Source organism: Alligator mississippiensis, chromosome 2 (assembly GCF_030867095.1).
Source record: "Alligator mississippiensis isolate rAllMis1 chromosome 2, rAllMis1, whole genome shotgun sequence".
Taxonomy (NCBI): Eukaryota; Metazoa; Chordata; order Crocodylia; family Alligatoridae; genus Alligator; species Alligator mississippiensis.
In genome coordinates, this window is record NC_081825.1 from 99,317,810 (window position 1) to 99,339,210 (window position 21,401).

Sequence of the window (21,401 nt, forward strand, 5' to 3'; positions counted from 1 at the left end):
GGCACTTGTACATGTGCTCTGGGAGAGGGGAGGAGGGGAGTGCATTAAATAGAATGGCTCCAACAACTACCCTAATTAAACCGCTGCAGCATCTTGTTATCAGATCCCTGCACTTCAAAATGGTGGTGGGGGCACTTGAACTAAAGCTCATTCGAGCTTTAATTCAAGCTCTCCCACCACCATTTTGAAGTGTGGGGATGCTGATACAAGAGATGCAGGAGGCTGCTGGAGCACGGTAATTACCATGCTCCAACAGACTCAATTAATCAAGTCTGTTCCTATGCGCTGTAATTACAGCAGATTGGCTTATCCTCCACGCTCACGTACAGGCATATTAAGTGCCTGGGTCCTTTTCTGTATTTTGTTCTAAAGGTTTATCTTTGGGTGGCATCAGTTACAAGAGGATTACTTTTTGTTAAACTATGTAGAAAAGGAAAGAAAACTCCTTCGCTTCTTTATGATGTGGCAGGGTAGTTGTGCTGCACAGCACATGTAGAATCTTTGGCCCAAGCTTGCAGAGTCTGCATATAAATGTACCTCTTTGTACTTACTTGGCTTTTGTTTTTGTGGAGGCAGTACAGTACAGTGCACTTCAGGTCAAATCTGTATGACAGCCTGAGGTCTGTTTACAGTATGTACATATGGAATTATTTTTCAAATATTGTTCTGTTGTTCATTAAAACATTGAAAATCTTAGTGGGAGGCAGAGAGTATTATTAGTACTGCAGTAATAGCTCATTCTTTAGAGATCAGTTTTCACTTATTTCGTGCCAGTTTTCTTGAAGGTTTACTGTTTGTTGGAGAGGCAGGAGGTTGGGTGATAAAAGTCAGTCATTTATAAGGTTCACAAATGAATCTTAAGGGAAGTTAACATGCGTCTCCCAAGCCCTTATTAAAATATTTTTAGTCCATTGAATTGGAAGGTACATAATTCTTTCTTCTGAAAAATACATTTTGGGTGCATCTACACTTGCAATTAATGTGCCTGAAATTTCTGCGCAGAAAATTCAGGCACATTAAAATGCACCTGGGCGCACATCTGAACGTGTGTGCCCATCTGAAGCAAATACGCTTCTGATGGGAACATTTCAGTCCAGGGCTGCCCCCTGCCAGGGGGAGATCCAGGTTCCCCTGGAGGGCAATCTGGGTGGAGGGAGCTGTCCCAGGTGCAGGACACTTCCCCCTGCCCTGCAGAGTTTGGGGCTTATCTGGGCAGCAGTTGTGCCCCCCTGCTGCCTGTGCTGACCAGGAACAAAGTGCTCCCAGTCAGGATCTACACCTGTGCTTTGGTGTGTTACTTAATGTGCCATTTCTGTAGTACCTGTATGTATTTGTACTAGCAAATGATGCATTAAACTATTTTAATGCACAGTAATTGATGCACTCGTGTAGACAGCGATACTTTATTGCGCATTAGATTAGTCTAATGCGCAGTAAAGCATCTTGTATAGATGCACCCTCAGTGTTTCATCTATCCATTCTGTATTTTTAAAATAAGAAGAATTGTGTGGATAGGGGTTATTGACTGACACAAAATCCACACCTATTTAGGAATACGGCAATGTTGCACAGAAATCAGCCAAAATCCTGAATCAACTATGGTAGGATCCATTCACTTGGAATACCATGGTGTTATTTAATTATTAATAAGGGATGGAACTGATAAAGCCACTTGTATTATAATACATTCTATTTTCATATTAACAGGTTAATAAAGGACTTTTTAAAGGAAGTCCTGCTATTGGTCTTGTCTTTAAAACATTAAACTGTCTTTACAGCAGTGATTTCTTTTGGGACTTATCAGTCGAGGAACCTTGTTCATTTTTCTCTTCAAAATTCACTTTATTGTTTCCAATGATCTGTATTAGCCAAAAAAGGTCAGAAACAGCATAATATCAGTATTGAAACTGGGGAAATTATTTATTCATATAAATGAAAACACATCAGAATAAGTTTACAGTCTTCATGATACTGAGAGAAGGTGAAACTTGCTCTTTTCCCCTAGTAGTGCAGAATATCTTAGCTCTAAAAATGAAAATGTAAATGCAGCTTTTTGCTAAATTCCTGGATAGGTCAACAGTTTTCAGCTGTCACCAAGATATATTTTTTGACCTGCATTCTGTGTAATTTTAAAAGATCAGACTACCCATCTCAAAGGGTCCAACCATAGCTGAAGTCCCGTGTTTATATTCCTATTGCAGATACAGCATTGGTACTGTATTGGCAGATACAGCACAACCCTGAAGGGAGTTCTCTAGAATTCACTCTTATTGAGTCTTGCTGCTGCCTCCAGCTTTTTTCATTAGAGCAAAACAGTGTATCATCATTTGTGGAGTTTCCTTTACCAGGGTGTAGCACCATTCAATGACATGATGTCATTTCTTTGCACCTTCATGCTTTTTTTTATTTTTATGAACCTTGTTTTTAAATATTTTTAAAACTATGTAAAAATAAGGCACATTTGAATTCAGAATTGAGTTGCATTTGGTTTATATAAAATGCATAGCATCAAAAGCAAATGAGATGGTTTTACATTGCTCAGTGCATTCAGTAATTCATCCACATGGTGAGCATATGTGCAGGCAGAAAAGTGTCGAGGTGAGGAAAACAGGAATTCTCAAGAAGAGCAGGTAGGCAGTTAAGTATTTGAAAATATCAGCAACTTTCAGTAATGATTCCTAAAACCTCTAAGCACTTAAAACAAAATTTCAGAGCTAGAAAACAAAGCTAGTCCTGAGCAGCTGGTACGAATATAGAAGCGCACACTCACATAGACACTAGCATGCAGAGCAGTGCCTCGTCTGCACATTGGGGTTTAGTTCGCACTAAGCTCAATTGCTGTGCATTGAAATGACCTGTGTTGGCACAGTGCAAGAGCCCCACTGTGTGGAAGCAATGATTTATACTGTTGTCAGTGCCAGCCATCTGTGTAGACCTCGCTACACTGTACCCTTTAGTACCCCAGGGCATGCAGGGCACAGGTAGCTATTGCATTGTCAGTTGATTGTTAGAGTACTACTACTCAGGGGAAACTAGGCACCTCCATCTAGACAAAACTGAGGTTCACATACTTTTATGTGTAATTGTGGGGAGCAATACAGGTCATCCTCATTTACTTCCAGCCAGGATTTTATTTCTACTTTTCTCACTTTGGAAAGCACATATTAATATTTTCATTAACTGCCACTTTTTTTTGTTGTTGAAGGCCACAATTTAGTGAGGGTGATTGATCCCTTCTCTTAATCAAAGAGGCAAACAGTTCACTCTTATAATCCTGAATAACCGAGGGCCTTTTGGAGAGAGACATATACAATATGCATCTTCTAAGCAAACTGCATTACGTGATCAAATGAGTGGCAAGCAGGAACATTAGAAACAGATGTAGTTACACATGGTATTGAAAAAACTTCATTTGGACCCTCCTTGACATCTCCTGTTGGCTTTGGCAGCAAGGCTTGTATCTTGCAAGACGATCTTTGTTTCATATAAGGCATTTGATATATGGCTAGCACAGAACAAAAGTTGAGTTCAGTTTCAAGCAGACTGATATTAAAAAGACTTTCAGTTTAGAGGGCTTTTGTATCAATGCCATGACATTAAACTCTAATATGAACCTACCCCTTGGCATGGCGAGGCAGAGTATTACACACTGTCATTTGCTTGATGTTTTCTGCCAAACAAAAATAAACTGTTTAAATATCATTTTATAATTATTTTTTAAGGTTGCTTAAGGTAAAACTGTAGATTACAGCTAAGGTAAATCTTTCCATAAACAGAGATCATCACAAACAGGATTTGACTCCCTGATAAAAGCTGCTATTTGAAAAAGCAACACAGATCCTCAAAGGATCTTCAGTGTGCAATGTATACATAACAAAAGTTCCTTAAGGCTAGGGACAGAAACCAGTATAAGTGATTGGAAAACAGTTCAAATCTGTAATGGAACAGAAGTTAAGTGCACATAAACCACTTTCAAAATCGCCAAAACCAGTTTAAGAAACTGGATGGATGTAGTATCAGACAACTGATTTAGGTTAAATGGGTTTATTGAACTTCTGTCCCAAGTCCCCTCCAGATTCAAGTTAACTTACAGTCCCCCATCATCTCAGGATGCTTTGCACCTCTCCCACAAACCCCTCTCGCAGGGTGGGTTGGCTAGCCTTGGCCTAAGCTGTCTGTTCCAGCTGAGCAGAGAAGCATTCTCGAGCAACCTTCGGCTTCTAGCCTGGGCCCCTGCAGGCGTGAGGCTGTATTTGCAAAATCAAAAGTAAATGTCTGTTCCCTTGTTTATTGGTTCAATCTGTGCAGGCTTCAGATGTTGGGTGGTACACAATACAAGACTTGAAGAGTCCACAAGGAAAAAGATACTTTTCAGGAAAACACTGAGCCTTTGCACGTATCATTCATGTCACTAATCAAGAAAAATTATTCAGCACTTTTACCCCAACGCTGCCTTAATCAGTGTGATAGTCATAATCATCATGATATTCTAGGTAAATTTGGAGAGGAGACATTGTTACTGTAATGTCACTGTAATGTTTCATGGTAATTCAGAATTTAGGGAAGCATTCTAGGTCAAACACCTAGTTTGACAAACTGAAGTGCTGATGCTCTTTTTCTGCTATATGTGTCAAGGTGTTTTTAAGCCTTCCCAGAGGCATTGAGTGTTGACTACAGGCAAGTGTGAGGACTTCGACTGGGGATATGCCAGTGTTCCTGCTGGGACCAAAGCTGGAAGTTCCTGGCTAGAAGGTCTTGCCCCTTCTCTCAGGGTTAGACCGATCACTGTATTTAGGGTCAGGAAGGAATTTTACCCCATGGTCAGATTGGTATGGACTGTGGGGATTTTTGCCTTCCTCTGTAGTGGGAGGCATGGCTCTCTTGAGTGTATGTTGACAACATTTTATAGAAGCAGTGTATTGGCTACCATGTTTCCTCTGCTTTACCTGTGGCAGATTAGGGTATTAGTGTTGCATCAGGATTGAGGGTAGTCTTATGTAGAGGTTAGATTATGGTTGTATGAGATCATTTGGATAGAGATAATCGTGCCTCAGGAAGGGAGTTGGACTAGATAGCCTCTGGAGGTCCCATCCAGCCCTACTTCTCTATGACCGTGTAGAAAGGGCTCTTTTGCTACTTATGGCAGCCCTTTGCTGCTTCTGGATGGACAAGGGTGTGGTGAGGATACTCTACTGAAATCTAGGTGACTCTCCACCTCAAAAATACCAGACATGCTTGAGATTCTCTCAAGTGAAGAGTAAAATGGTGAATAGCTCAGATTCCCTTATTTTAATTTGGTGACCTCTAGGCTTCCATATGCCAACTGAATATCAGGTGCTATCACTTATGTTACAATTTGTTAGAAACCGAGTATTATAGAAAGGAACTTCTTTGGCCTGTGCCTCCAGCTCCTCGATGTAAGTTACAGCAGAAGAGACTCCCTTCTACACTGGGTAGGATTGATCTGAGCTAATGTAGCTCAGTGTTATGTGTGTGCGTGTGTGTGTGTGTGTGTAATACATATATGCATGCGTGTGTACACGCATACACACACATACACACACACTACAAATACAAAACCTCATCTAAATCGCAAAAACAAGAGCTCAGAAGTCAGGAGATTGCGCACACATTCTTGCTTATGCAACCTTAATTCTTCCCCTTTGTGCATCCAGCCTACTTACCAACAGGCAAGGTCCTGTGGCAAAAATAGGATAAAATAATGTAATTAAAGACTACCACATTGTATATGCACAAAGGGGTAGAACTAAGGTTACCTAGGCTTAATATTCTTTTAATGTAGACGTTGTGCGTAATTTTATACTAAGCCCTTCATAGTTTCTATGTGTTTAGGTACTAACTTGAAGACATGAGTTATCCTTCTGGCTGCAGGATATTTGAGAGGGGTGCCCCCCCTAGTTGTTCTTCTTTCCCACTCCTTGTTACATAATTTTGTTTTCTGTCATAACTTTCTTTTTTCTTACTCCTATTAACTTTTAGTATGTCCTCAACATGCCTCAATCCCCCTACCCTTTATTTACAATTTACTGTCTCTGGCTGCATCTCTGTCATGCTAACTTTAATATTTCACCAGTGCTATAGACAGACAAAACATATGGTGGCTAGAGTTAAAATACAGCACTGCTAAAACCAGGAACACAGGCAATTTGGCATGAGTCAGGCAGCAAGAATTTCAGCTTTGATTTCCTAGTAGTTTTGATTTGTTAAAGCAGCTTAATATTATTAAACTGTTTTACATTCCACATTAAAACTCAACTCTTTGCTTATACCATTATATGAGGATAGCTTTTTAACTTACCTTTATAAAGCCCAATTTACATACGACTGAAAATCCTAGGCTAACTAGATGTAAGATTGCATACAACATCAAAAATTGTGTCGAAAGAACCTGAAGGTTGCAAAGTCAAACACTCCAAAGTGAAGAAATTCCAGATTTTATGATTGCCTGTGCAACCTCAGTTGTTTTTCTATAGAATTGATTATCATACAATCCATAATTATATACTCTTTAATTGCATAATTATATCCTGTATGGTGTTTTTCCTCAAGACCACTGTCTTATTCAGTGCACATGGTGGGCACTTAATGAACATCTAATCACTATTTTGTTTTCCTCTCATTGTTCAGTGAGTGTAGGCTGTATGCACCACACTGTATTTGAACCTTACTAGAAGGTAGGACTATTACTTTCCTCATCAGTTTTTGTGTGTCATTTGCACATCATATTGCAAGGTTTCACAAACAATATATCTTTTCAAGACCTCTTTCAGGTGAAGAAGGATGCTACTTGGAGCTGGACAGAGAACAGGTTCTGTTGGAACTTCGTCATGCACAGAATGTTTTAATGTCAATGAACTGGCAAATTCTGACAACAAAATATTTAATCAGAATATTTCTGGCTGGCTCTCCATTTTTACAGATGGAGAGCTGAAGCATAAGAATTAAAGTCAGTTGTCCATTAATGTTGGGTGCCTAGTTTGGGACACTGAGGACCTGACTTTTTTCCTGGGAGCTTAGCATATAGCACTGCATATATTGAAGTACTACAAGGGTGCTTAGAGCTTTTGCCATCAGGTTCAGAGGAAATCTGGAACATGCAATTACCAAACCACCTCTAAAGTCTGGTTTAAATCATTTGTTTAGCATCATACAGGAAGTCTGACACAGGCAGGATTCTCTCTAGGGCAGCATTCAACTGCTTGAGACCCTTATTTGTATTCCTGCTGTTCCCTATTTAATTCACTGGACACCTTCCCACTTCTGCAACAAATGAGGCAGGGAGCTTACAAACACTTTAGTCTCCTTTACTGAAGAGCTATGTTAAACCCTGTGAGCAAGTTTAGTGCATTGAATAGGGCAGGAGCCCCAGGAAAAATATAGGATGCAATTATTTAAAGACTGAAAGCTATTAAAGACTATAGCATAATGTATATGCACTGCATTTTGCAACTTCAGTAGTTTTCTTCAAACAGTTTTGTTTGAGAGGTTTTGCAGGGCTTGGGTTTGGGGTTTGTTTTTTTTGGGCGGGGGGGGGTGGGTTGGAAAAAAAAGGAAACTAATACAAAACCCCCAGAAAATCTATCATATAGAGTCAGTTACATCTACCTGTTTCTTCATCAGTATCACAACCTTTAGATCCAGCACAGGTCTTTGAAGTTTGTCCTAACAGAATAACTAATAGCAATAGCAAGGTCTCTTCTTTTAGGTGCACCAGCACTCCAGGGAATGGCACGCACACTTTGCTGGAGAAGATGGGAGGTTCTCAAATATTGACTCAAAGTAGAGGGGCAGTGAAACTAAGGAATGTAGGGCTCCATCCCAGTACTCGGTGGAATTTTACTGTAGCTGTCAGACTTTTCTTCTCATTTCACACAAGCTTGACCCTGTCTGTTCTACACAAATGTATCTTCTGATCAGTCCTGCTTCTCTTCCCCCATATGCCTCCCCCTGTACCTCGTCCTAGGTCTGTTGTTGCTTACCCTGCCCCTGTTTCAGTCTGTACTCCTGATCTGTCTCATCCCAGTCAGGGGGTTGGACTACATGTCCACCTGCAGTCCCTTCCAACCCTAATTTTCTGTGATTCTCCTTGCTCAGCTAGTCCTACTCTCCCTTTCTGGGATTTCTGCCCATGTCCTAGTACCCCACTCCCTTTGGCCAATATTTTCCCCCTCTCCAGTCACGTAACTAAAAAAAAATAAAGTTATGAAGTGGAGAAGCATCTGGTCACTTTTTAAATCACAGTAAAGTATTGTTGAGATGTTTGCAAATGTAAATAGTATTAGTCGATATAATGATGCATTTTCACATTTTTATACTTGTATTAATACATACAAGTTAAAGACTTGGGTTGAATAGGGCAGGCCAGCATTATTTAGAATCACAGATGCTAAGATTGGAAGAAACTTCGATCACCCCATGACATTCTTGCATTAAACAAGCTCAGCTCCCATATAAGTGGCACTAATATTTCCTCCAGTCTAATTTGCATACTTTTCTTAGTAATGCTGAACAACTTTATAAGCCAGTTTGTCATTAATTATGCCTTTACTATTAAAGAAATGCTGTATTTTAAGTTGGTCCCACAATTAAACTATACACATATAAAGAAGATGATGTATTGTTTCAGTTAAGGCTGGTCAGAGCAGAAACATACCTAATACTAAAGCTTAAAAAGCAAAGACATGAAAAATGAAGTCAGAGAAAGTGTATATTTGCAACTCTTCTTCATGGTTATAAATCTCACAACTAGCATAACCACTATATAACATAGCAAGTGCTCCCACAGCTGTAACTGCTTTAAGATATGCCTGGGGATTGTTGAAATGCAGCAGTCTTACCAGCTCCAAGCCTATGTTGTAATATGAGGTCTCTTATCCTAGTTTTGTTGTTGTGTTGTAGTGGTGGAGGTGAAAGCAGGGTAGGTACAGTACGTAGGTATAATTGCCTTATCTTCTCATGTCTTTGGTTTTTAGGTTTAATGTTAGCGTGTTTTCTTTACACTACTTAGCTACACAGCTTCCTTCCATTTTTTGAAAGTGTTGAACGGCAGCATAGAAATAGAGACACATCATACCCACCTGCTGTCTTAGTCTTTCTCTGTGTTTTTATTTATAGTATATCACATTATTATATATCAGGATGACCTAACATGATTTTGACTTATTTTAAGCCATAGAGCTAATGTATACTTTATCAGCTTTTCCCTCCTACTGTTTTGTAATATAAATAATGCATGACTATTAAGCATTGCAAGACATTACTTGTTTTTGAGGGGGTCCCATATATTATAAGCTTGTGTTGGCAAAGTTTTGTTCTTCACTGAATTTCTCATGTATTTGCAGAAACAGTTGTGGAAAGATTGAAAACAGGATTAGAAAGAGCTCATGCTTTTATACACAGAAACATGCTGATGCATTTCAAAATTCAACCCTTTTATTAGACCTTTTTCTGTTTGGCAATCTCCTAATTATCCTTTCTATCTTTAAACCCTCCTTTCTTCTCTTCCATTGTGTCAGTCTGTTATGTGCCTTTCAGATATATAATAGACTTTCCTCACAAGGAGGAGGAGCTGTGATCTAGAATGAGGCTTGTAACACAGCAAAGTATAAAACACAAGTAGAAATTAAATAAATCTATCCCATCAAAAATAAATGTAGAAAAAAAGGATGTTCATTTATGAAGAAATGCATGGTAACCTGCAAATGTACCTGGGGAAAAAAGCAATTGTCATGTAACCTATAGTGTGGACTGTATTTAGGAGTTGGTATTTGTAAGAGCTGGCCTTCATGGGGAAGTAAGCTAAAGTGCATATTTATATTATGCTGTAATGCCCTGTGTAGATACTCTTAACACAAGGTAGCTTATTCAACACAAACTGGTACTTCACTGGAAGCTAGAATGTGAACTTATAGCATATCAGCTACTCCAAGGGTTTTCAACCTTTTTAAACAGTGTACCCCTTCTCTCCCCCTCTTTCAGCTCATGTACCCCTTTATATTTTTTATTGTTTTTAAGCAGGGGGGAAAGGGGCAGACTGAGGCCCCTGCAGTGAGGGAAGGAGTGGGGCATGGGCAAGTGCTGCACAGTCAGGGCAGAGCATGGGATGAAGCTGTGAGCAGCTCATCCAGGAAGTGTGGGGAGGGTGGAGCAGCTCCCACCACTGCATGCACCCTGGGAGGGCATGGGGTTTGTGTCCCCAGATCTGCATGCAGGGTGGAGTGGGCTGGCCCAGCAGTGGGGGAGGGAGTGGCCCAGAATGGGGGATGGAGCCACATGAGAAGGGGCTCCCGCTGCTATGTGCTCCCCCAGGAGGGCATGGGCATGGGCAACTGGTGCCTCCTGGTTCTGGGGTGGCACCAGCAGCTGATCTCCGACCAGGGAGAGGGTGTGCCCCAGTGACCAATTGCCAACCAGTGCTTCTCGGGGGGGGAGGGGGAGGCACTGGCCAGCACTCCCCACTCAGCGAGGGCAAATTTCAGGGGGACATGTGCCCCCCCCGTGCCCCTCCTATGTGTTGCCTATGAGCATGGGGACCTGTTTCCCAGATCTGCGTGGGGCGGGGCGGGCTGCTGCTGTGGGCTGGGCCCAGCCCCCATACCCATGCCTGGCTGGGCAGCCTCTGCCCCAGCCCCACTCCCTCCCCCACTGCTGGGGCCTTGATCTGCCCCCTTCCCCGACCCCTTCCATCACAACACATTTACCAGCCAGACCCAGCTGCTCTCCTGGCCACACGTGGCATTTATCAACCACATGAGTTCTGCATACCCCCCGTGACCTTTTAAAGTACCCATAGGGGTATACATACCACTGAGCTACTCTGTAAATACAAGGAAGAAATTGCCCACTCAGTAAACTGCAGTAAATAGAGGGAGGAGCAATCCACTTCCTGTGAGGGGCAAAGTACCTTGCACTTAGAGAAGAGAAAGTACATGCACACAGGTAGTTATTGAACAGTAGCTAACATAATCCACACCCTAGCTTGCTTTGTCATAGGGACATATTTACTTGATCCTGTTAGTGTGCACTGGCCTAAAGCCTCATGCTAGTAAATCTTTTGCAGCAAACAATTATCAATCCAGTAATAGCTACTCTGAATTGGTTAGCTTCCTTCTCACTTTCCAAAAAAGCTTTGACAATACCTGACTTAACTCATTAAACTTAAATTTATACTATGCCCATCACTCTGGTTATGATGATCATTTTAAAGTAACAGATGAAGGAGGGACGCCTCATGAGCAGGACGGTTCAGGTACTTCTAATGACATTTCTGCATCCTGGGAGACTGTAAAGACACCTTTGCACAGCCTATGCCAGGGGAAGTGATAGGTATGAGGTAGGCTTGTTAGGAGAGGGATCATTAGTATTGTTCCCCTCACTCCCTTTGTGCCTCATAGGGAGACCTTGCCTGGAAATGTAACTTGGTTACATTTTGGTCCGTTTTTATATGGACATGTCTCTCTTTTGTGACTTTCACACAGGCACTTATGACAAGTGTAGGCTATTCATTTGGTAGTACCTGCAGATAAATCTGTGGAGGGGGAAGGGGCATGGGGGGCGCAAATTGAGGCCCTCACAGTGAGGCAGCGAGTGAGGCTGGGGGTGCTGCCCAGCCAGGGCAGTGAATGGGACCCTGGGGCTGGGGGAGTGGGTAGCGGGATGAACCCATGGGCAGCTCATCCAGGAGATCAGCATCCCACTGCTTAAAAATGGTGGTGGGGGCGCTTGGAACTAAAGCTCATCAAATGAACTTTAGTTCAAGCACCGCCTTCACCATTAAGCACGGGGATGCTTTTAGGAGCAGAGCCAAGTGGGGCAAGGGTGGAGGCAGGCTGCCTGCTATGGTCTTGGGGTAGTCCGCCCTGCTGCCTTTGCCCCGGGACCTGTGCACTGGCTGTGCCGTGTCTCCTGCCCGCCCAGTGGTGAGAGGCACAACTCGCCACCCCCACTGCCACCAGGGAGGCAGAGGATGTGCAGCTGGGCACCTGGCTCCCAGGACAAAGGCAGCAGAGTCGAGAACCCACATCCACCCCATGCACAAATCCAGGGGGTATATGCCCCTCCTCGTCTCCCCTAGGGGTGTGCACAGGAGCAGGGAGCCACTGCCTCTCCCCACCTTGCCCATGTCCCCTGGATGAGCCACCCATTGCTCTGTCCCACTCCCCACCCCAGCCCCAGGGTCCCATTCACTGTCCTGGTTGGCAGTAAATTCACCCAGCCCCTGCCCCAGTCTTTCCCTCACCATGGAGGCCTCTATGTACCCCCCACGCCTCTCCACAGACTTACCTGCAGGGCACTGCTCTCCACACTGCCTGGCTGCATTCCTGGCCATGTGCATGCTGCACACATGCATGCAGCATCCAGGTGTCCTGGCCAGAAGGCATATTATATTTATTGGTACATTATCAGCTATACCGGCCAAAAAAAGCCGATAGCCAATAAAGTTAATTTTCCTTTTATCATTTCTGATCCAATATGGCACCAATATATTGGTAAACCTCTAATTTTAGACTCAGCTGGCAGTTGTATGAATGATCAAACAAGAGAGCAAAGCAAATCTGTTGATTTTATTTGCTACCAAAATGGGCCAAAACCAGCTCTGTGTAAACAGGTAAAATCTACTGAAGGAGTCCAGGTTCTACAAGTCAGATATGCACCCTAAATCTGCTACTTATGTGCATGTTGAGTCTTCAATTACATCATTGCATACTCATAAAAGAACAGTATCCATTTTTTCCGTTATGAACTTACCAAGTAAACTGTTTGCGAGAAACAGTGATGCACACACATTCGTTAACTCTCATTTTACTGGGGTCTGTGGGGTGTACAAGCATATTCAATAATGAGAGGTGTCATAGGTGTATAAAAATTCTACAATACTGAAATCATCTTGGATCATATAATTAGTCTTATCATCATGCAAACACACAAGGGAGCAGCATTAGTTGTGCGTGACTTCTGAATGCTCAATCATGTAACTTTAATATTCTCTTAACAGGAAGATTCTTTAGCTTTTGTTCAGTGAGGCTGCACAGGAAGCCAAGCACTTACAAACTAGATGTGTCTGGCCATTGGGAGCAATGATTCAGTAAACTGCAGTGGGAAAAATCTGCTAATTGAAACCTAGATATAGGTCTCTCATTTGCTGGAAAACACAAGGTGCCCCAAGTCAATTTCCTTCTCACTTCATGGCAAGTGAAGCCAGTGAGCAAGTCCTAGAGAGAAATTTTTTAAAAATGGAAGATTTTGGAATGTCATTTAGACAAATTACAAGCAACCCCCCCTTCCCAATTTTTACATGATATTTACTTTCTATTGCAATTATAAACCAGTAGTTATAACTATAAGAAGGGAATATGCTATTTATAGCAAATATTAACCAATGAAATATTGCATAGATGTAGGTTGGGTCCTGGAACAAGCTTTGCCACATTTTTATCATTACTGTAGTAATGAAGAGCTCTCCTGCTGACAACAGTAAAATGTGGTTTTTAGCCTTTACATTTTTAGTTGCCCCTTAAACACATTGCAAATTGCAACTTAAATTTGTAATTCTATGGATAGGATATTAAAAAAGGGGGAAAATATTACCCTATAAAATGGCTAAAACACAAAGCTAAACACACTACAAGAAGTAAGCAGTCATATTTTGCCATCCTGTGTAGCAGGGGCATGGTCCTCTTCTTGGATCTCTTGAGGATGTCTTAATAAACTACGTTCTGTCCTTGCAGTGGCAGGACATTGACAGTGTCCGCTAGGGCTGTGTGAAATTTTGCCGAATGTTTCATTTCAAAGCTGTTTCAATGCGTTTCAAGCTGGAAACAGCGAAATCGAAATGAAACAAAAAGCTTCGAAACAGCTTCAAAACAAAATGAGGGCACTCGAAACGTTTTGAGTTTCAAAGCAACCCGGTGGTGGGAGGCAGGGGAGAGCCAGGGCTGCACTCCAAGCGGCTCCACAGCCCCATGGAGCTCAGCCCAGCGACGGGAGGTGGAGTACAGCCCTGGGTCAGCCCACCTCCCGCCGCCGGGCTGAGCTCCATGGGGCTGCGGAGCCGCTCAGAGTGCAGCCCGGTGGTGGGAGGCGAGGAGAACCAGGGCTGCACTCCAACTGGCTCCACCAGACCCACAGAGCTCAACCTGCACTCCCAGCACTGCTGGACTCCTCCTAGGGGTGTGGGCCCCCAGATATGTGTACCGGATGATAGGAGGCTGCCACTGCTGCCTGGGGCCAGTGGCAGCATCAGTCTCCTCTGGTGCTGGGTGCAGCCTGTGCCCAGCACCGGTCTCAGGCAGCAGCAGCTTGCTGTCATTCACCGCAGATCCAGGGGCCCACACTCCCACGAGGAGTCCAGTGCAACCCTCCCGGGGGCGCAGGTCCCTGGATCTGTGCCGTATGACACGAGGCTCCCGCTGCTGGCAAGTGTCATGAGTTTTCCTTTTAAGAGTTTGAGGTGCAGTTTCCCAGAAACCTCTCACCTATCTCCTTGAAACTTGGCAGGCTTCATGCCCTCAGAAGGGACTACCATTCCTGCAATTCGCATCCAAATCAGGAAAGAAATGACAGTTTTAGGCATTTTCATGATTCCCCATTATAGCCTATGGACGAAATGTCAAAACGCATCAAAACAGCAAAACAGTTCTGACAAAACAAAACCATGAAATGAAACACTGTCCCTTTGAAATGGCGAAATGGATGTCAAAATGAAGTGATGTTGTTTCACTCAGCCCTAGTGTCCATGTCCCCCTTCTCTACCCATGTCAAGTTAAGGTGTTTTTTATATTAAAGACAGTGTACTTGGCAGTTGTGTGAGTGCGCAGTTCACAAAATTGTTAAAAACATGTTAATCTAACATTTCTCTAGGATGGTTTAGATAGGCATGATCCTGCCTTGAATAGGGGGTTGGACTGGATGACCTCCTGTGGTCCCTTCCAGCCCTGCTTTTCTGTGATTATGAGTCCATACAAGGTGTAGACAAAAGACATAAAGAGTCTAATGTGCAAGTAATAGAAGTTACAGTAGGAAGAAAATGAGAGAAAATAGAAATCAGATTAGAGTTGTCGGTGCTTTGTGCTGTACAATAATCTTTCCACTGAAAAATGTGGTGTCTGCTTGCTTTGTGACATTCCAGCCTAAATTGCTAGTATAGTATATGTTTAGTGGGACCATTTTATACTGAGATTAAATTGGCTGACAGGCACGCACTGAGGGAGCTATGCCAAGGTTAGATCCATCAGCATCCTCACAACTCTAAGGAAGCTAAAGAATGGCAATTAAGTATAAGATAACCACAAGGAAAATCAAAGCTGTAATTTTATAGAAATTGAGAGGAACAAGCTGTAACCAAGCAAAACAACAAGAAAAGATTATGAATAATTGTTAATAATACTTGAAAAAAATATTTATCGCCTTAAGTTTTCCTCTGGACTAGTGAGTTGGATGGCAGTAAATAGATGGAAAGTGATACGTATATATTAAAAATAAAAGTGCAAATAAATGTGACTTTTCTCTCTTACCATACAAATGCACATGGATGTATGACTAGGAATACTATTGACTTAGGCCAGTAGCAGACACAGAGTTGAGTATTTGCTTTCTTTCAGACAAAACTCAAATTGCAGTGGGAGTTCTACATGAGTCTTGCCCTGGATAGCTCAATAAAGTTAACCAAATTACTTGATTTACTGGATGTCTGATCACTTGACAGGTAGTAAAAGATGCAACGACTGATAGCTGAAATGTATAAAGTGTGAAAGAGGGGTAGAAGGCTTACTCTTTATTGACAGTGAGCACTCACAACTTCAGAAGAGGCCAGTGGGTCATTAGAGAAGTCAAATATGCAGTTGCTGACACCCAGAAATATCAAATACATGGAATCTTGTTTCTCTCTCTTCCCTATTTGCTGACGTTGACTGCATTAGCTAACAGGTACTTGGGTTATTTTTACTTCTGGAAAGCAAACTAGCACAAAGACATCATTTCTTGGTAATATTCCAATGCACTATGCTTGTGTGCTTGTGTGCAGAATTTATCATCTGATGTTCCTTAGTAACTCCATGTGCCTTTTTGCCTTTTAGCTTGTTACTGACTTATTGGAATTCTGTTTCTACACCTTCCGAGAGTCTCAGGCACTGAAAGTTGAGTTTCCAGCCATGCTGGTGGAAATCATCAGTGACCAGCTACCAAAGGTGGAGTCTGGGAATGCCAAGCCTCTGTACTTTCACAGGAAGTGATGGAAAATGTCTTAATGGATGAACTTTGCCTTAAGTTTCCCTGTGTTATTCCACACTCATGAAGGACCCAAGAAACCACAATTAAACATGCTATTTACACTTGTTCAACAGTCTCTGAATAGTAGAAAATCATGTGAAGGGTTTGGGGATTGGAAGGCAGTTGACCTGGATCTGGCAAGACCTAGATGTCTGGAAATTATCCCCTTTATACTCAAAACACTTAGGAAATGTTCCCGTTCCTCTGGATGAAAAGCCATATCTAGTCAATAACTCTTTGATTTTGATATTTTAACAGATGGAAGTTTTAAATATGCCATGTAGTTTCTGGTATTGTTTGCTTGTTTTAAAAGGGTTCAAGGACTAATACGAACTTTTTAAAGCTTACCCTTGGTTTGCACATAAAATGTCAAGACAATATGGGGCATTAATATTCTTTTCTTGTAAAAAAAATATATACAAAAACCCTAATGTGTAAAGTAATAACAGAACATTTGGTGTGGAATACTCTTGTTATCCCCACCTGAGGCATTTGTTATCCCATGTTATCCATCATAGGTGATAATACACTGTGTTAAGTGTCCATTTACTATTTAATTAAAAAGGATAAGATGTTAAAACAAATGCCCCAGTTTCCATTTATAGTATCTATTGTGCTGGCTTTACAAATAATTTTTCGCAGTCTTTTGCTGTACTGTACATTGCTGTATGTATAAATTGTGAAGGACCTGAAATAAGGTGTAAGGAACTTTTGTAAATGAGACAAAAAAATCTTTAATGGTTAATAGGATGAATGGGAAAGTATTTTTGAAAGAATTCTATTTTGCTGGAGACTATTTAAGTACTATCTTTGTCTAAACAAACAAGGTAATTTTTTGTAAAGTGAAATGTTCTGCATGCATAATGAACCGTTTACAGTGTATTTAAGAAAGGGAAAGCTGTGCCTTTTTTAGCATCATATCTAATCTACCATTCTCCAGTGTCTGTTGTAAATACCCACATTTAAACCTTTTTCAGTTGTATTTAAACCTTTCTACTTTTCTGTACATTTTTCTCCTTTTTGTCTACTGCTTGCCAAGTGTATGTGACTTGACCACATTTTAGGAATTCTGCTTTGGATTTCTGTGGAAACCTACATTATGTCATGTTTGCAACTTTATGGAGGTTTCATTTAACAAGACAAATTGCAGTCTCCCAAAAGCTTTTGCCAGCTATATGATAAAGTGAGCTTTCCCCTGTACTCCTTTACTGAAAGGGTAAGAGTAAATCATGAAATGTTGAATAATTTGGGGGAAAAAATAAACCTTCCCAAATTCTTTACTTTTTCCTTTTACAACTGAATGCATACAACGTCTTAAAGGTCAGATTACAACTTCTGATTGTGCAGCGGGAGAGTGAGCTCTGAGTATGATGAAGGGAACGTGCAAATCACTACAGTAAGTAAACTAGACACATTTGGATTGGTGAAGCTGAATGGCAAGATGCTGATACTGGCAGATTATCTAGGTAGGGTTTCAGTGATAAATTTCAGTGATAAATACAATTGCTGTTTTAATAAAATCAGACCTAAGTATGAACAGGGAGAAATATTCACACTAAAAGTTGAACTTGAGGTTTTTCTCAAAATTGTTTTGTCTGAGGTCCAATCTTTCTTAGGGCAATTTGCATCATTTCACAGTTTATAAATAAAAAGAATAATGTTGGAGTAGAAGAAAGGACCGTGAACTCCTCTGAGGTTTACTATGTGCTCAGTTAAGTAGAGATTTTCAGAGTTAGAATTCCTAACTGTCCTGGCTGGACAACGCTGACATTTTTAAAATGCATCTCTCTGAGCCAATCTGAATGGAGCATTTTTTAACCAGGTTAAAAAAATAAATAGATAAATCACACCCCCTTTTTGATTCTAATCTCTGAAGCGAGACCCAAACAACACTACTTGTCTTTTTAAATGACACCTGCCTTATGCAATGGATAATCTGTACAGACTGTATTCAAAGAGGGGGTTTTTATATCTGTTCACACGCACATGCATAAATTATTCAGTTTTGGACATTTAATTCATAAGCAGGTGTTTAAACAGTCAACTGACCTGCACAGCAATATGAAACCCAAACTTCCAACGTGAAATACACAGCATGCAGACTGGTTGCTTACTGTAAAGAACAGTCATAAAACCATCCTTTCATTTGCTTTTTCTTAAAAACAAGCCTAAAATTGTATATTCAAAGCCAGGTTCTGGATGAATACAGTCGGCAGTAGCTTTTTATATTAACGAAGTTACTGGCTCTTTTTCTGTCTCTAAGTAACTTTGCTTAATTAAACTAGCAAAGCCATATTCTATACTTCACTGTTAAATGCCTGTCCCGAGTCCAAATTATCTGTTTGCTCTTATTTTTGTACCTTATTGCTTTAATCTTGGTTTGGTACAATTCATAATTCACAGAAACTTCATACAATTAAACACACTAAATTAGTTTTAAAAAAGCAATTTTTATCTTTATGCAAAAACGTATGTCTGTCTTTGCAAACAACTGTAAGCAGATTACAATAAATCCTTTACTTTAATCACCTGTTGTTTATGAAACCATTCATTGATTTTTGTTAAAAATCACTTAAGTAGTGGATATAATTGGATATAGACGTTCCAAGAGGCAGTATTCTCTTATCCAGAACACTTAAGCAGAATAGCCATCTCACTTTTTTATTGAAAAGAAATGTACAGCAAAAATAGTTTTTAGCTACAAGAGAGGTTAAAGTATTTTAAATTTGTTTAGAATGAAATAGGCATCTGTCTCCTGCAAAATAAAAAAGATAAACTTCAAAATGTCTGTTGTAAAAATGGACTTATGTTGATTGAGCTAATTTATTTTGTTGCAAGGAAAAATGGGGATATACAGCAAAAACATTGTATACACAATTAAAAATGTAAAATAGTTTTAATGATGTACTTCAGTTGGTATTTCAGAAATACTACATCACATTGTGTAACTATTTAGTTGCACAAAGTAAAATAGAAGAAGACTAAAGTTTGCAATATCAGAATCTTATTAAAAGATACTTTACAATCAATAATGCAAAAAGCTAATTCACAGGGTGTTGTTTTCACTGACTTGTTTAAACCATTTATGAATTTAAACAATTCTACAGTTAATGCACTTTTAATTGTTTATTAAAGATTGGACTTTTCCTTTGTTTTTTTTTTTTTTAGAGCAATGTTTTCAGCTGGAGGTCAATGACTTGATAAGATAGACAGCAGTTCTGAGGCCAGGAAACTCAGTGGAATGTTTAAGAATTCTTGACGTTTAAATAGATTCCTGGATGAAAAATAAAAGCAGCCAGCAGTATGGTGTAAACAGTAAAATCTATGCATAATGATGCATTTATAATTAGGGGTTTGCTTCTGTATGTTAAAGCTTTTTAAATAAATAGAAAATATTGTTTGGTCTTTATGTTAATGTCTGCAAGTACCTATTTTTTTTTTATATATAAATTGTACAAATATACATGAATTAAAATGGTTTGATTGCAAGAATCCCTTGCACTTTAATCTCAGCTAACTGATGGTGCATTGATTTCTGTGGAAACAAGCCTGTGTGTACTTCTAAGCCATAAATTAGACTTCATGAAATTAGTTAAGTTACATAACATTGTATTCTCCTTCATACACACTGACTGCATTTTTTACTGTACAGTAACCACAATTACTGTGCAGTACAGGCGCATGGCTATATGTGCACGCTCATACTATGCAGTAAAGATGGTGGCTAACACCGATTTGAGCATAAATTTGATACCTGCATTACACAGGTAACAAATTTACACCCAAGTAGTTACGGTGCAGTAATGCATGCATAAATACCTTACTGAGCAGTATCACTGTGTGTACTGACTCGGGACTAACTTTAGTCCCAAGTCAGTCCATAAACAGTGTTAATGTGCTTTAACACCTGCATGTATAGACACTGGCCTATTCCCACTTACTGCGCAATAATTTACTGCACAGTAAATTTAAGCTGGTGTAAATGAACATTGTAGACATGCCACCAATGGGCATATCTATTTTTACCAGCCTCTAAGAGTGGGTGTTGGTAGCGCTCACATTGGTGACTGGGGATGGGTTGGTGGGCCCACACCCAGGGAGCTTCCTTTATTCACTTCACTTAAGCAAGTTTGGCAAGTATGTTTTCCAGAGGAGCTGCTGTGCCTATTCAAGACAAAAGGTAAAACACGTTCCATACAGAAAGAGAGAGAAAATGAAAATCTTTAGTACAGTGGTCTCTGGATTTTGGTAGTCTCACCTGTATTCTCACTTGGAACATCCTCCTCTAGGACAGGTATCTTTATTGTCCACGAGCATAACATTTCTTCCCAAGGAATACATATGTGAAACCCAACTCAACCAAAACGTCCATTTACTTCAGCAGGTTATGTCTGAAGTCAGGACTTTTAAGTGCAGACACAACACTGAGGCAGCAACAATCTTGGACTTCTCTTGTGCCTGCCCAACACTATCAGCAAGAAAGATTATGTAATAGTGGACTCAGCAGTGTTAAGGCAAAATACCACATTTTATTGCATACAACAGGTACCTTTTTCCTCTCAAATCAGCCCCCCACCCAAAATTGGGGTGTGCATATTATATGGAGAGGCTGATCTTCTGCCTGGAATATAAGTACCCTGCTTTGATTACAGCTCCACAGTGCAGCAGGTATGGCAGTAGTATTCAGGCAGCTGAGGGGGTCAGCTGACTTAATGGCTCATTGTTCTTCCTTGCAGAAGTATTAATGATGGTCTCTCCTTTTCAATGGTCTTGATATTCTGCTATTCAAGCTAAGCTTTCCTGGGACAGTTTTGCTGTCTGCTAATTGCTCCTGGTTCTTTTCTCCTGTTTTCCAGCCCTGGAGACTCTTCATCTCTTTTAAATAACATAGGTGCAACCATGGAGACCAGTCTTCAGCAGCAGCTAGGGTTTCAGTTTTAGTTAAATAGGAAAGGGAGTGACAATCAGCTGAAGATTAGGCATTTCCCCTGCTCTATGCAGCCAGAACTTGGGGGGCGGGGAATTTTTCTTCAGCCTGCCTTTCAGAAACAAAGTGCATATTATACTATGGGGTGTGTTGTATGAGAGACAATATGGTGACTTCCCAAATGTTT

General features: G+C 40.8%; 1 protein-coding gene across 4 annotated transcripts in view; it reads left to right on the forward strand.

Annotated features, from left to right (window-relative positions):
- Positions 1–19,799, forward strand: part of NR3C2 (nuclear receptor subfamily 3 group C member 2) — a 320,035-nt gene extending 300,236 nt beyond the window's left edge. For 3 of the 4 annotated variants that reach the window (XM_014611489.3, XM_019477542.2, XM_019477552.2), the window contains exon 9: positions 16,095–19,799. In XM_014611489.3, coding sequence (XP_014466975.1) covers positions 16,095–16,250 — 156 coding nt within the window. In that variant the 3' untranslated portion in view covers positions 16,251–19,799. The remainder of the gene's footprint in view (positions 1–16,094) is intronic. The other variant, NM_001287313.1, reaches the window with a different exon arrangement.
- Positions 19,800–21,401: the final 1,602 nt, after the last annotated feature.